The following is a 16,841-nucleotide window of genomic DNA, read 5'->3' as shown; positions in this document are numbered from 1 at the left end:
CACATGTATATTCCACCATTGAATGTCACCAACCTTGTACTCTCTCTCTCTCCTAGTTTGTGCTCTCTCCCTCTCTCTCTCTGTTCTCTCTCTCTGTACCTTCTGCAGGTGTCCCTGGTCCTGGAGCTGTATATCGCTGATGTGCAGTTACTGGCCCCACCAACCTGCAGTGTCTATTTGTTGTTTATTGTTGCTGTTCTTTTCTCCCTCCTCTATCCACTCACCCCAACCGGTCGAGGCAGATGGCCGCCCAAACTGAGCCTGGTTCTGCTGGAAGTTTTTTCTTCTGTTAAAGGGAGTTTTTCCTCTCCACTGTCACCAAGTGCTTGCTCATAAGGGATTTGTTGGGTTTTTAGTTTTAGTTTTTGTAAAGTGCCTTGAGATGATTTGTATTGTGATTTGGCCATATACAAATAAAATTGATTTGATTTGAAATTGATTTGATTTGTTTCTCTGTAAAGGAATTAGCAGCTGTTTTTCCTGGAAGTCAAAATGATGACTTGGCAGTGGTCGCAATGTGGTAAATGAAACAGCAATTTATTATTCAGCTGAAGACATTTGTGTTTTCAGCTGCCTTCCTTGATATGACAATACACCATTAGTCATCTATTTTGTTGTTCTATCTCCCACTGTTTCATCAGGGTAATGTTTAAACAAGCAATAAAAAAATCCATATGAGCCACACTGAGCCTTTAATCCTTAAAGAGATAGAACAGTGAAATAGCTGGGCAGCTCTTGCACTAGTTACGTTTCTGTTTTTATGCCTGGTTAATTAACGTGGGCCAAACTTCAAGACTAACTTTTAACCAGGGAAGCCATCACGTGAAGAATGATTACAGACAGTGATGGAGGAAGGCCTTCCTTATGCAAAACTGCATAATATCACTATGAATAAAACCTAAAATATCCAATATAATTGCCACAAATACTGCCTTTCTGAAGCTCAGTGTTTATTTTTTCTTGATACTCTGTCAGAGAGAATGGTTTCAACCCAATATCTCTGTTGGATTTAATAGCAATGTTGAATTGCTTTGCACCATATTGTAAGGTCCATCTATCCATTTTTTGTATGTGTTTCTGCTCTTCAGGGTAGTGGGATGCAAGAGCCCAGCATAGGATTAGGATATAGGCAGGGTACATTATGGCTGGCTGTCTATTACAGCATACATGTATCACTAGCTTGTACTGACACAGAGGTGTTCATCTTTTTGTCCAATTGTGTAAAATGCACCAATACTAGGTTTGATGAAAAACCAGAGGTTCAGGATAACACCAATATTCCTATGTAAACTTTGATTGAAGAACAAGTAAACAAGCTTCAGAGTGTGGCCAGAGATTTTGTGGCAACTTTCAGGTCTAGTTTTTTTAAAATGAATCCAACCATCTGCATCAGCCTTGATCTTTGTGTTACACGGTAACTCATACATAGTACATAAATTATATTTCAGATTAAGTTTGAATTAATAGTCTTCTGCACATTACTTAAGGCTGTGTATTTAAATATAAAGTGCCCTGTGTTTGCTTATAAAAAACATGTGCTGTTACTGATTATGTTGTCTGCTGACACTCATTTGTCCTGCAAACGCTAGTTCTTTCAGTTTCTTCCTGTCCCTCTCTGCCTTACTCTAGCTTTCCCTAACCATTGAATTTATATTTAAAATTCATGCAACGTAATCAAAGATTACAATCCAGATCTTATGCCAAGTTAGAACCACAATAACCAACACTTTGGTACGGCTCTCCTCATCACATTTAGCCACTTAAGAAAAAGAACTGATACACTGTTGCCACTGCAGCTGTCCTTTATTCATTGTAAGCTTTCAAAATAGAGAGGTGATCAAGAAATGAAACCTTGGTAGATACCATCCCATATAAATTTTTGAGAAACAGTTAAAATTTTTTGCTGTAATGCACCAGTATGTTCATTTGCCTCTTCCACTAACACCTCTAATTCAATCAGTTTAAATTTAGTTTTCCTCTTGCGCTCCAAAATCTCCATGCTGGAAACAGAAATGCTCAAAATCTACATTTAAATAGGGCAATCTGCGCAAGGTTTGCAGGTGTTATCATTTGCTCACTAATTTTAGTTGATCACCCGCAAAATGTTCACCAACAAAATGCATAATCTGTTAGAGTGCACATGCAATTTAGTACTCATTATTTGCGATCTTCAGGCCCAGTGTGTCACCCTAGGAAAAGCAGCATTTTTGATCAGACAGAAACATTGTACTCTCTAAACCTCCCCAAACAGACCGACTAATGAAATGCTCTTGATTATAGATTGTATTAGAGTATGTCGCTCTAAACAAAACTGCAGGATTTAACACTAAAACTAAGACCCAAGATATCATCTTGATTTTCTTGTTCTGTTAAATTTAACTGAAGTACTCTGTTTGTTTCACCTAGAATTGATCTTATATGAAAAAAATCCATTGCCTGAAATTTAAGTGAAAAACAGCAGAAGCAGCATGAGAATGCAATGACAAAGGCCAACATATCACCAGTGAAAACCAACCATCATTACTGGTAAGGCAACACTGTAAGAATGAAATGAAATAGATCAAGCAGTATAACTTCTTATTTTTCTGTGAGGGGGCATTTATGCCTCAAATACCAATGCTTTTTCTGGGAGAACAAAATGACTGTAGCTGCTATTGTGACTAGCTTGTAATCTACTATCTGTAATCATGAAATTCTCTGTCAGCATTTGCCATCAGCAAATGTTAGACAGACTTCTTCAATCATCTCCACATCTATGGATTTGACATAGATGAAATGAGTTTGCACATCTTACAACTGACAGATTTATTCTTACAAATCATATCCTGGAACACTGACTGACCTTGGTGCAGATAGCCTGGCACCGAAAATTAATATTCAAATAGGTGCACAAACCAAATAGGTTTGTGCACCTATTTGAATATTAAGTCTAAGTCTTTGAATATTGAGTCTAATCAGATTTGTGTCATTTCTCAACAAAGACAATCAAAGAACTATGGAAATATGTTGAGGGTGACACAAAGCCACAATGTCACAGTTTATGCAGGCATTGTAAAGTTTAATTAAAACTTGTGGAAATGCAAGACTGCATCATCATTGTGCCAAGTGATGTATAAATGAAATGATGCAATTTTTCAGTCAGCTGAATGAATTTTAGCATTCTCAGTAACAGGGCGGCAGTCAGCACACCTGGCAATTTTGGACTGACAACTCATCCACTATATAACCACTGAAAATGAAATCCATTTCTGAAGGTATACACAAGTCCAATGTACAGTAGTATGTGCTTGTGGATTATCTCAAGGAACCTGCCCTTCTATACGCTACCTGCATGCTCTTAAAATTTTTGATAACACTTGTCCTTTGTTTCAATGGACACTGAATCCAATAATTGTAAACCACAGCTCCTGCAGATTGAGAAAAGGCTTTTTGCATCATGTTGAGTTATTCTATGTACTTGTACATAAATTCTGGTCTAAAAACACTTCTCCCCACTCACACACTAAAAGTCTGTAACCTGCTGCACATTTCTGACTGAAATTGCTCAAAATGTATAAAACATATCAAAACCTAGAATAGAATGACAAAAAGTATAGTGAGCATTTTACATTTTGAACTGCCCACATAGCAATCGCACTTGGCCCAAATGTGGCGTAATAATGGCACTGCTGGCGTGTTGCCGGCAATGGCATGCATCATGTCAGCCAACTGTGGGCCATGCGTGGCAATGATGGCACTGCCTGCATGAAGGCGGACTACATTTGGGCCGATTGTGGATGGGAGGTGAGTGGCCCAGATCAGTGTAGCGATTATGGGCCATACTTTGTGTACTGGATTAAGCCTGCTGGGCAAGATTCTCAAAAAAGCTATGATTATAAAAATGAAAAATAATGAATAGTGTTTACTTTTCAGCAATGTTCAAAAAATTAAATAATAAATTTGAATTAGCTTACGAAGTATTATTTATTTTAATTAGTTTTTGTAAACTTATATTTTTTAAAAAAATCAAATGAAAGTCTATATTTTCAATACTTTTTAGTTTAAGTGCCACAAAATCTATAATCTTACTAAATATATAAAATTTTTCCTAAATCATAGTTTATTTGAAAATATGTAAAGTTAGAACTTGGCGGTCGATTGTTTATATTGGTGCGATCTCCATGGTAACGGCAGGTTTTCTGGTTGGTGGATGAGGTTCACGTGATACAGCGTCGGTTGAAATTAGTTTTCTCCCGCTGAAGAGTGAAGACGTCCGTCAGGCAACCGCTGTTCAGGTAAGGAAAGTTATATGTTGTGTACAACTAACCTGATATATAATATAATATTAAAATACATAATAATACATATTAGATATTGTAGATACGTGTTCTCTTTGCACTCCTGCCGAAACAGATCAAGTCTTCGATGCCATGTGTGTACTGCTCTCTTACTGTAGTATTTTTATTTAACCTGGACAAATATCAATGACAAGATTTATGACTTTCGCATTAATATTTGGCTTTGGGCAGACCGGTCTACGGAATGTCTGGTGCTTTCTATCCGATGTGTGGAACAATGTAATGCTGTCAAAATGATAGGAAAAATCACAGCGAAATCAGTAACAGTGATTCACTTGTAAAGCTGCAATTGATTTAGTGGTTGTATAATAAGATTTAATTATATCTAAATGTAATCTGTGACTTTGATAATCAGGATATGAATCAGGACCTTCTGAATGGCCTGTAATGGCCTGTAATAACTTAAATATTGAGTAGCCAAATTGGCTGGTGAATGAAAAAGTTTTAAACCCTGTTTGTACACATAAATAAAACAATAAGAAAGCCTCTGGCCTAGAAGAACTTACATTTTATGATCTAACAAAATTATTAATAAAACAGTTTTAGAGCTACAGTATTATCATATGTAGGTAAATCTTGATTAGTTGAATAGGCATCTTCAATGCTAATCTTTTTTTTTCTCTCTTTTCCTACAGGACTGTGCTTGAGCAAGAAATTTGAGACAGGCTGTTGGTATGGAGGGTAACTGGAGTTACAATGAGAGGAGCAATGTGAGAAGACGGGCATTAAAAAAAGTTGATGAACTAATACAGTCAATAGATACTGAGTGGAGCAGTCAGGACTTTGAAAAAAATTATACAGAGAGTCTATATGATGAAACTTCTATATGGTTTGAGGAGGAGTTGCAGGGCAGCAGAGATGGAGGGGACGTGCAGATTCCAAAGGATAGGTTTGTGTCTGATGAGGAGGAATTGGAGCATAGTGATGCATGCAGTGACACTATTGATGACTTGAGGGATTCTCTTGCTGACTGGGCCACTGAATTTAGCATTCCCCTGATTGCATTATCAGCCCTGCTTTGCATTTTACAAGTTCACTATCCCTCTCTGCCAAAAGATGGGAGAACATTACTTAAAACAAGAACAACATACAACATAGAAACTTCATCAGGTGGATTGTTTCACTACTTTGGAATACTAAATTCATTTCATGAACTGTTGAATAAGGTGTGGTGTGTTGTCCCAAATAGACACTCATTTAAATTACAGCTGAATTTTGACGGTTTACCCCTGTTCAAAAGTAGTAGTACTCAGTTTTGGCCCATTCTAGGTATGTTGCAGGGGTACAGTGAGAAACCAGTGCTGATTGGTCTTTTTTGTGGCAACACTAAACCAAAGTCCTTGTCAGAGTATTTGCAACATCTGGTGAGTGAATTAAAGTCACTGAGCAGTGGGTTTGTTTATCAGGGAAAGAGGTTCTTTTTGAACATTTGCTTTGTTGTATGTGACACCCCAGCCCGAGCCTTTGTCAAAGGTGTGAAATCACACTGTGCATACCATGGATGTGACAAGTGTCACCAAACTGGTGTCCGTATAGGACATCGAATGACATTCCCTGATTTAAATGCAAGACGTAGAACTGATGAATGCTTTAGACAAAATACAGATGCAGAACACCACCATGAACACTCAGCTTTGGCTGACTTTAATATTGACATGGTTGCCAGCTTCCCTTACGATTACATGCACTTAGTATGTTTAGGGGTTATGAGGCGTCTGCTTGATTTGTGGATGGGTCCTCCTGGACCCCTGCGTTGTCGTATGTCAAGCAGTCAAGCTTCCTTGATTTCAGAGAGACTGCTTTCTTTGAGGGATTACATTCCTTCAGAGTTCACTAGAAGACCATGTACACTGGCTGAAAGAAGTAGGTGGAAGGCTTCAGAGTTTCGCCAGTTCCTGCTGTACACTGGGCCTGTTGCACTGAAGGGTGTGTTCAAGTCTCAAATATATGACAATTTCATGCTTTTGTCAGTTGGTGTATTCATATTACTGAGTTCAGAATATTGTTTGACGATGAACAATCTGGCCAAATCTCTTTTGGTATCTTTTGTTGAACATTTTGGTTGGCTATATGGACCAGAATTTTTAGTTTACAATTTTCATGGTTTGGTGCATCTATGTGAAGATGTAAAAATCCATGGTAATTTGGATTTATTTTCATCTTTTCCGTATGAGAATTTCTTGGGTCATCTTAAAAAACCTGGTTAGAGGCCCACGTAATCCGTTGACACAAGTTATCCGCAGGTTGTCTGAAAATGATGAAGCCAGTTCCAACTGTAACCTTAAAGCACAGACATCCAAAGATTATAAATCGGCATATACTGAAGGACCAGTACCACAGTTTTTCACGGGAGACATTAAACAGTTTAAAGTGTTGTCCATGGATGGTGCAGTTATCAAAGCTACAAATAGAGATTCCTGCATCAAAATAAAGTATAGGTTTGTTTTGGTTGAAAATATTATTGTTGATAGTGGAGTGGAATATATTGTAGGTAGGGAATACAGATGCCAAGAATCATTCTTTGAATACCCTTTTGACTCTAGGGAGTTAGGCTTCTTCATGGTTTCTAACTTGTCTATGACTGTGAAACATTTTCACAGTCAGCGGAGAGTGTGCAAAAGTATGTCAGACTGCCATTTCATGACAAGTTTGTTGTTATACCTTTGCTGCATTTAAACAAACCACTCTGCAGCTATTGATTTACATGGTACATAATACATTTTTTGTTATCATGGGTCCAGTAAATCTGTAGTTTATTTTTTGTGGCTCTCTTTGTATCTGTGATTGTGTGCAATTACAGATCCAAAAAAATAGTCTGTCTTCTCACTTTGTCCATTCAAATGTGTCCCTGCAGATTATTTTAAAAAAGATACACAAATTAATAAATTACACTTTTTTGTTTAGACAATGTATCACATTGTGATTTTTGAAACAACAAATGAAGTCGAAGTGGTGCCTTCCAATTGGGTCAATGAAAATGAATGTATGTGGCCACCAAATAAAGTGGACGTTGTAAAAGCTGCAAAACATAAGGAGCAACCTGGGGAAGGATGGACTCCACACAGGGTCAGAATTATATTTACATCAAGTAAGTATAACTTTATAGATTGTGTTTTAAGACGTTTCTGATGCGTTGGTCTGAACACACACAGAAATATAACTGCTAGTTATTGTAATCTTTTGCAGACAGTTACGGTGAGGCAAGATTAAAACTACCTGAAGCTGTTGAACACACAGACCTTGCAACAGATGGAGAGGATTCCCCAATAAAAGCAAAACAAAGAAGGAAGTAAGTTGTCTTTATTTATAATCCATGATTACATTTAGTCACTGTATTGTAACATGTGGCACATATGTAAGTAAAGTAATTATTTAGCCTGAAGAACATACTTTTTCCTGGATAAGATGATGAAGAAATCAGTTTTGATCGGTCAAAAGATAATGCAAAGAAAAGGTAACTTTCCATAAATTTTCTTTTTTGTTTACTTATTTCTAATATATTACATTTAGCTTCTCTCTCTTTCTCTGAACAGAACAGAAGAACTGCCTAGAGCTCCAAAGATCTTTCACTCATTCCAGAAGTCTGGATCCGCTCAGAAGTCTGTGTTGGCCAAATCAAAAGCAACAAACTTGTAGGCAGTATCAGTTGTTATTTTGAGAAAGGTAATTGATTAACTTGTTAAATGCCGAAAATGATCTGTTCTATCTTTCTGCAAACCCCCACATACAGGGTGTCCGCGGATCCTTAAAAAGTCTTAAATTCCATATTATAAAACTAAGGCCTTAATTAGCATTAAAATGTCTTAAATTCGCATTTCAAAGGTCTTAAAATGAAATCTAACCGACCCCATAAAGAAGATTTTATTTTCATCTTGAAATCAATTTGAAAGCCTTTCGCGTATTTGTTACGCAGAACGAAATAGGCGGAAACAAACAAAAATACGCGTTTGAGGGGAGTTTATTTAACACATGCTTTCCGGCAGCTGCGTGAACTGCGGGAAAGTTTCAGCATTAGTCTTTTGCCATGGGTAAATGTAAATTTAATGACAATTGGTTACAAAACCCTAATTTTGCGCCGTGGTTAAGTCCAGTTAGTGGCAACGTGTTCGAGGTCTGGTGCAGGCTGTGCAAAAAAATGTAAAACTCGGAACAATGGGTATGAAAGCTTTGGAGACCCACATGTGGTGTGAATAAGACAAAGCGGCTGCGGAAACCTGTCGGAAAACACCTGGCATTTTATTTTTGTTTTACTCAATAAATCAAACGGTGTGTAAACAGTTTATATCAATAAACAGTGTGTTATGGTAATTGGTTGTATTGTGGGATGTTTTATTTTATTTCTACAAAATTGGTCTTAAATTTCATTCAGCGTGGTATTAAAAAGGTCTTAAAAAGTCTTAAATCTAGCTCTTAGAAACCTGCAGATACCCTGACATAGTTTACCAAATGTCCCTCGTAATTCCCAAAGTCATCATGCTTCTAACGTACCTAAGAGGACCCACACACATTCTCACCTGCCTCGAAACGATGCAATTGCTGATCCACTTGTGAGAAGCCACATTAACCCTGACCCGCTTCAGAGATTCCACACAAGCTGTACTTCTCCCAACTTGTTTGGCAAAGATTGCACCCCATGTGACCTGCTTCAGAGAGGTCACGCTTCCCCTGATTCACAACAGAGAAATGGTGCAACTGCTGAGCCGTTTCAGAGAGGCCAGACTTCATCTGATCCACTTCGAAGAAGCCAAACAACTGCTGACTCATTTCAGAGACGCTGCAATTCCCCTGGTCCACTTCAGAAAAGCCGTACAACTACTGAGCCATTTCAGAAAGTCCATACTTTCCCTGATCCGCTTCAGATAAACCACACAACTGCTGACTTGTTTCAGAGAGGCTGCACTTCCCCTGATACACGACAGCGAAATGGTGCAACTGCTGATTCATTTCAGAGGCCAGACTTCCTCTGATCCGCTTCAGAGAACTCCACACAACTGCTCACCCATTTCAGAAAGTCCACACTTCTCCTGACCCGAATCAGAGAAGCAGTATTTCTCCTGACTTGTTTGAGAGAGGTCATACTCCCCCTGACCCACTGCAGAAAAGCTGCACTTCCCCTGATATGCATTAGAGAGGGAATGTTTACCAGCCAAAGCCACATGGACCATTAAGACCTCAAACTTTTCTTGATACTTGTATTTGTTCATTGTGAAATGTGATACTATTGTGTACCACTTTTACATCTTGTGTACCATATGGAAAATATGGCAATGAAAGGTGGGACGGACACCAGGGATTGAGTTTGGAGAATAATGAGAGCAACAATAACAAACTCGCTGGCCAGGAATATGAATATGCGTGGAGTAAATGGGAAGATCAGCTTTAGAAGCTTGCAGTTACGGAACATCATTCTTGATAAGTCTGTAGTGAGTATGACCACTTAAGAAATGAATTAATTTATTTAAAATCTTTTTTTTTTTTTATGCCCAATTTCTACAACTGTTATTTAACAGTAGGTTACTCTGTTTACAGTTTTCATATCACAACATTTTTAAGGTTTTTGTTCGCTAAAATGGTCTTGTTTGTCAGACTCTGACAAGCTAGTTAGTACGAGCATGCAGTAGTGCCACATAAGCACTCATTTCCTGTATTAACCCTCTGGGGTCTGAGGCGGTTTTTGGGGCCTGGACAAATTTTGACATGTCTTGACATGTGTGATTTTTTCAGTGTCTTTTAAACATATTAATGTCTAAAGTATAATAACACTGTAATCAGCACAAAATTGGCTACAATAATATGTGAGCAGCAAGTTTATACAGTATTGTGTTTTTGAGAAAAAAGTGTTTATGCATGGTTAGTGAAAAACTACAATTTTTTACTCACTGAAATAAGACCATAAAACACAAACAGAACATTGGTTCACAAGACTTTGGAGACCTGCATGTTGTAGGCTAAAGTGTTTACTTCAGAGTGCTGTGAATGTCATCTTGTTCACACATTCACAGTAAACAATACACTGATTTAAATTTTCTAAGACACTTTTTGTCCAGAAAGGCCATATGCAAGAGGGTGTGTCTGAGGCTGAATAGTCATGTGATTTACCTGAGAACACAAAAGACGCACTGAATGACCAGACAAAGACGCGCATAATGAGCCTTTCAGTGAATGTAGATGGGACGGATTAGTGCAGCACAATACAAAGACAAGCTAAACTACTTGTGTCTGTGTGGAATACAAGAAGCGCTTCATCACGTCCGTGACGCTCTATCATCCAAACGCGCAGAAAAGTTTATTAAAGTTTATTAAGTTTCACTCGGGCTGAACTGCTAAGCATTCGGCAGCACTCCCAGGATATTTTTCCTCCAGTTTTTGCACACTCAGACGTTTTGTGGAGCGTTTAAGCTGGCGGAGAGGCTGCGCTTCTCAGAAAGCGCAAACGCGGAAAGCGCGCTGGTGCGACGGTGAAACTTCGTCAGCGCGGCCTCAGGACAGCGCTGCCCAGCATACATCTGGAGAATCTCCGCTCGCTACCCAACAAGATGGACGAAATACACCTGCTTATCCGGATAAACAAGGACTTTTCGAACTCTGCTGCTCTGTGTTTCACGGAGACCTGGCTTAATGGAGCCATACCGGACAGCGCGCTCCATCTACCCCGATTCCAGCTGATCAGAGCGGACCGCAACTCAGACGCAACGGGGAAATCGCACGGTGGTGGGACATGCTTTTACATCAATGAGAGGTGGTGTACAGATGTAACAGTGTTGAAGAAGATCTGCTGTCCTGACCTGGAAGCGCTTTTCATTAACTGTAAACCCTTCTACTCGCTGCGGGAGTTTTCTTCGTGCGTTCTGGTCAGTGTTTACATTCCCCCGCAAGCGCGTGTGCGACGCGCTGCATCAGCTGGCTGAGGAGATCGCAAACACGGAGCAGCAACACCCGGATTCTGTTTTTATCATCCTCGGAGATTTTAATAAAGCACACTTGAGCCACGAACTGCCCAAATTCAAGCAGCACATCAAGTGCCCACCAGAGAGGGCAATATTCTGGATCACTGCTACACCACAATAAAGGATGCATATCACGCCGTCCCCAGAGCAGCTTTAGGACTCTCTGACCACTGTCTGGTCCACCTCATACCAACATACAGGCAAAAGCTCAAATCTGCTAAGCCTGTAGTGAGAACTGTGAGATGGACCAGGGAAACAGAGCAGGAGCTACAGGCCTGCTTTGAATGCACTGACTGGAGTGTTTTTGAAGCTGCTGCCACAAACCTGGACGAACTCACGGACTCTGTTACATCTTACATCAGTTTCTGTGAGGACATGTGCATTCCCACACGGACCTTCTTCACATACAACAACGACAAACCGTGGTTCTCTGGAAACCTCAGACAGCTTTGTAAAGCCAAAGGAGATGCCTACAGAAGTGGTGATTGGGTCTTGTATAATCAGGCCAGGAACACACTGAATAAGGAGATCAGAGCAGCTAAGAGGAGCTACTCCAAAAAGCTGGAAAACCAGTTTACAGCCAACGACTCTGCTTCAGTGTGGAGAGGCCTGAGGACAATAACCAACTATAGGACTCCATCCCCCTCCTCAATAGGCAATCAAATGCTGGTGAACGATCTGAATGAGTTCCATTGCAGATTTGAATCACCCCCCATCCGCTCTGATTGTCCTCCAGAGCAACCATCAACACCTCCAACCATCAACTCCCTCTCCCCTGCCCCGATACCCCAGACCAGTGTGGACGATGTGTGTCGGCTCTTCAGGAAGCAGAAGAGAAGGAAAGCACCAGGACCAGATGGGGTTTCACCAACATGCCTGAGAACCTGTGCTGACCAGCTGGCTCCCTTCCTCTCCCTGATCCTCAACAAATCACTGGAGCTGTGTGAAGTCCCTGCATGCTTCAAACGCTCCACCATCATTCCCATCCCCAAGAAGCCAAAAATCACGGGACTCAATGACTACAGACCAGTGGCTCTGACATCTGTGGTCATGAAGTCCTTTGAAAGACTGGTGTTGGCCCACCTGAAGAACGTCACTGGACCCTTCCTGGACCCCCTGCAGTTTGCCTACCGATCCAATCGGTCCGTGGATGATGCAGTCAATATGGGGCTGCACTACATCCTGCAACATCTGGACAAACCAGGGACTTATGTAAGGATTCTGTTTGTGGACTTCAGCTCGGCATTCAACACCATCATCCCATCACTCCTCCAGAATAAACTCTCCCAGCTCTCCGTTCCTGACTCTACCTGTCAGTGGATTACAAGCTTCCTGACGGATAGGCAACAGCTAGTGAGGATGGGGAAATTTACTTCTGGCTCCCGCATCACCAGCACCGGTGCCCCCCAGGGGTGTGTTCTCTCCTCACTCCTCTTCTCCCTCTACACAAACGACTGCACCTCCTGTGACTCCTCTATGAAACTCCTAAAGTTTGCAGATGACACCACTGTCATTGGTCTCATCCAGGACGGTGAAGAGTCTGCATACAGACAGGAGGTGGAGCAGCTGGCTTGCTGATGCAGTCACAACAACTTGGAGCTAAACACGCTTAAAACAGTGGAGATGGTTGTGGACTTCAGGAGCTAAACACGCTTAAAACAGTGGAGATGGTTGTGGACTTCAGGAGAAATGCCCCCACCCACCCCCCTCTCACCATTATGAACAGCACTGTGGCACTAGTGGAGTCATTCAGGTTCCTGGGCACCACCATCTCTCAGGACCTAAAGTGGAACTTCCACATCGACTCCATCACGAAGAAGGCCCAGCAAAGGTTGTACTTCCTGTGCCAGCTGAAGAAGTTCAACCTTCCACAGACGCTGCTGACCCAGTTCTACTCAGCGGTCATCGAGTCTATCCTGTGCTCCTCCATCTCTGTCTGGTTTAGTTCCGCCTCTAAATCAGACATCCGAAGACTTCAGAGGACAGTTCGGACTGCTGAGAAGATCATCGGTGTTACCCTACCCACCCTCCAAGTCCTGTTCACCTCCAGAGTGAGAAAAAGAGCTCAGAAAATCACTCTGGACGCCACCCACCCGAGCCACCACCTCTTCCAGCTCTTACCCTCTGGCCAGCGCTTCAGAGCTCCAAACATCAAGACAGCCCGGCACAAAGGAAGCTTATTCCCTCAGGCCATCCAACTCGTAGCTCTCCACCATTCCCTTCCACCACCTGCACTATGACACTGGCACCTTTTTGCTCTTTGTACACCAATTAGTTCCCCTTTCATCCTGTTTTTCAGGTTATCTGTGCATTTTTCTTTTAGTTTTTTGTAGCATTTCTGTAGCATTTATGTTTACTGTTTGACCCTTTGTAGCATTTGTATTTATGTCTGTTTGCACTGGAGTACCCCCCCCCCCGTACCTAAACAAATTCCTTGTGTGTGTGTGTGTGTGTGCACACTCACTTGACAATAAAGCTCATTCTGATTCTGATTAAGGCACACCTGCAGGGCTCTCTTATTCAGTCTTAGCCACTCAAACGAGATCTACATAGATAATTGATCTATGTGTTCATGTACACAAAACAAAGCACACACACACGCACGCACAACTTTATGCATTAAGGCGCACCTGCAGGGCTCTCTTATTCAGTCTTAGCCACTCAAACGAGATCCACATAGATAATTGATCTATGTGTTCATGTACACAGACAAAGCACACAGACACGCACGCACGCACACACACACGCGTTCAGTGTTTCCTGTTCCACTGATGGAAAACAGCAGCATGAGATATACTGGTGGCATAAGTTTCATATGTTTTCATGTTCACAGCTGCAGGTCTACATTTTGTTTACTGTAGAGTCTGTGGATTTTACAGCTGGGTGTAATACCTGTATATTACTTTTGTCTGCTTCTCAAAATTGAGCTCTTTCTCCATTCATTTCTTTTTTATAACAAACTATTTACAGCCAATCATAAGGGAAAAGTATTTAGACATTAACATAGACCTCTTAATTTCATCCATTTCACACACATAGACACAGAGCCAGACATCTAGCTAGGCGATTCTCATGTGATCTGAATTACCCACAGAGGCATTTTTTCTCTGCCAGGATAATCTCATTAAGCTGGGTGCAGAGCTAGAGAACAAACCCACTCTGAGGAGAAAGTAAAGCAGCTGATTCAAGAGAAATTACAACTTGATCAAAATAAAATTATTCTGCACTTAGAAGCACATAGAACAACTGAGTTCAGGTCCTGACCTAATTAAATTTCTTAGGTATCAGGACAAGAAAGTGGTATGGGAGATGGCTGAATACTGTACATAAAAGGTGTAAACCCTCAACAGGCATAGACCAGATCTCATGCCTGCCAGTGTGGGGGCCTGTGGTTACAGATTCAAGGATCATATGTCTAACCACTAGTAGAATGCTATTAATCATGTCCAACAACTGCTATGTAACACGACTGACATTGTGTGTTACACTGGAATTTTATTCAAGGACATGCATATGGCAAGAGATCATCTACCTGAATAGACCACATCTTTACAAATGCTGTGGATATGTTCTTCCAGGACATATATCATGCCAATGGTTGTAGATAGTACAACCATCAGAAGATGTAGGTATAATGAGAAAAGTGGAGGTATCTAATGTAAACTCAAAATAATTATAGAAAAGGTCATATCAAGAGATTCTGCCAAGATTGATTTTCTACTGAAGTTAATCATTAATGCTGGTTTGATATATACAAGAACACCCTGATAATGCATTTATGATGACCTTATTTTACACTGTAGCAGACAAACATGCACAAACACAACATACAAAAAAAAAAAAAAAAAAAAAAAGAACTGGAGCAATGGAAATCCAAACGAATAAACAAGGTGTTTTTTTTTTTTTTACAATAAATTGCTTAGTATACATATTTACATCTACTCTGGAATATAGCTTCAGCTAAGCAGAAAACATTAAAAAGACTCATTAATGGTATGGCCCTTTGTTGTTGGTGTGGAAAATTTGTCAATAATAGAAGCTGTGCCAAAAAAGAAAACTCCTTAGAACTAATATCAGCATATTCCATACATGAGAGTGAAAACAGAGGACTTGCAGTGGAATTATAGTTTATTGAGGGCACAGTGAATGATATGCTTAACTTGAGTGTAATGGAATGTCAGACAAGTGAGACTTGTCCAGAGACCTCAAATACAAGTCAAGAGGAAATAAACCAAGCGAGAAAATAGTGAGCAGAAACAAGTGGACTGACTTCACATATCCTACATTGAAACTAAATGGAACTCACCAGTGTCCATTGTCTGCTTCCTTCAGAAAATGGATGAGGTCACCTGTCTCCAGAGACAGGTCCTGTGCGTCACTAGATTCATAGGTTAGCTGCATCCGGAAATGTCTGCTGTCATCCTGCACAAAGAAATGATATTTAGTACTGCGCCATTTCCAGTTGTGAATGGTTTCAGTTTGGTAAGATGCCACTGAACCAGGCTGATAGTTTATTATTATTCAAGCTCAAGATAACAAATAACCTGCCTAAAAGTCAAAGTGAAACCTTGTTAATATGCTTTGCCATTACAGAGCCACATACAGTCAGCACATTGCCACACTTCAGCACTATTTTATGAATGCCTGTTATGTGGTTGCAGGTGCGGTGCAGGATGAAAGGAGGTGAGTACTCAAATGCAGGACATGAAAGTTCTGGATCTCCCAGGGCTCAGGCACAAACCTATAATTCCTGTCTGGGAACGAAATGCCACCTTCAGCGAGGACAGGCAGGCAAAACATATAAAGTCCCTGTCCGGGAACAAAACGCCACCGTCGGCATGGACAGGCAGGCAAAACATAAAACTCACCACAAGTAGAACCAACACTCAACTACTTCAACTAATGCTCCGACAACAAACAAAGAAACAAAGGAGATATACAGTGGGTACGGAAAGTATTCAGACCCCTTTAAATTTTTCACTCTTTGTGTCATTGCAGCCATTTGCCAAAATCAAAAAAGTTCATTTGATTTCTCATTAATGTACACTCAGCACCCCATCTTGAGAGAAAAAAACAGAAATGTAGAAATTTTTGCAAATTTATTAAAAAAGAAAAACTGAAATATCACATGGTCATAAGTATTCAGACCCTGTGCTCAGTATTGAGTAGAAGCACCCTTTTGAGCTAGTACAGCCATGAGTCTTCTTGGGAATGATGCAACAAGTTTTTCACACCTGGATTTGGGGATCCTCTGCCATTCTTCCTTGCAGATCCTTTCCAGTTCTGTCAGGTTGGATGGTGAACGTTGGTGGACAGCCATTTTCAGGTCTCTCCAGAGATGCTCAATTGGGTTTAGGTCAGGGCTCTGGCTGGGCCAGTCAAGAACGGTCACAGAGTTGTTCCGAAGCCACTCCTTTGTTATTTTAGCTGTGTGCTTAGGCTCATTGTCCTGCTGAAAGGTGAACCTTCGGCCCAGTCTGAGGTCCTGAGGACTCTGGAAGAGGTTTTCTTCCAGGATATCTCTGTACTTGGCCGCATTCATCTTTCCTTCAATTGC

At 40.7% G+C, this 16,841-nt stretch overlaps 1 protein-coding gene across 3 annotated transcripts in view; it reads right to left on the bottom strand.

Moving 5' to 3' along the window:
* The window catches only part of mcf2l2 (MCF.2 cell line derived transforming sequence-like 2), a 160,636-nt gene that overhangs the window by 13,982 nt on the left and 129,813 nt on the right, over nucleotides 1–16,841 (bottom strand). For all 3 annotated transcript variants that reach the window (XM_026304800.1, XM_026304801.1, XM_026304799.1), the window contains exon 29: nucleotides 15,591–15,706. In XM_026304800.1, coding sequence (XP_026160585.1) covers nucleotides 15,591–15,706 — 116 coding nt within the window. The remainder of the gene's footprint in view (nucleotides 1–15,590; nucleotides 15,707–16,841) is intronic.

The sequence above is a fragment of the Mastacembelus armatus genome, chromosome 4, assembly GCF_900324485.2.
Source record: "Mastacembelus armatus chromosome 4, fMasArm1.2, whole genome shotgun sequence".
Classification (NCBI taxonomy): domain Eukaryota; kingdom Metazoa; phylum Chordata; class Actinopteri; order Synbranchiformes; family Mastacembelidae; genus Mastacembelus; species Mastacembelus armatus.
Note: the sequence above shows the minus strand (reverse complement) of the source record. Positions and strands in the feature narration are given on the sequence as shown.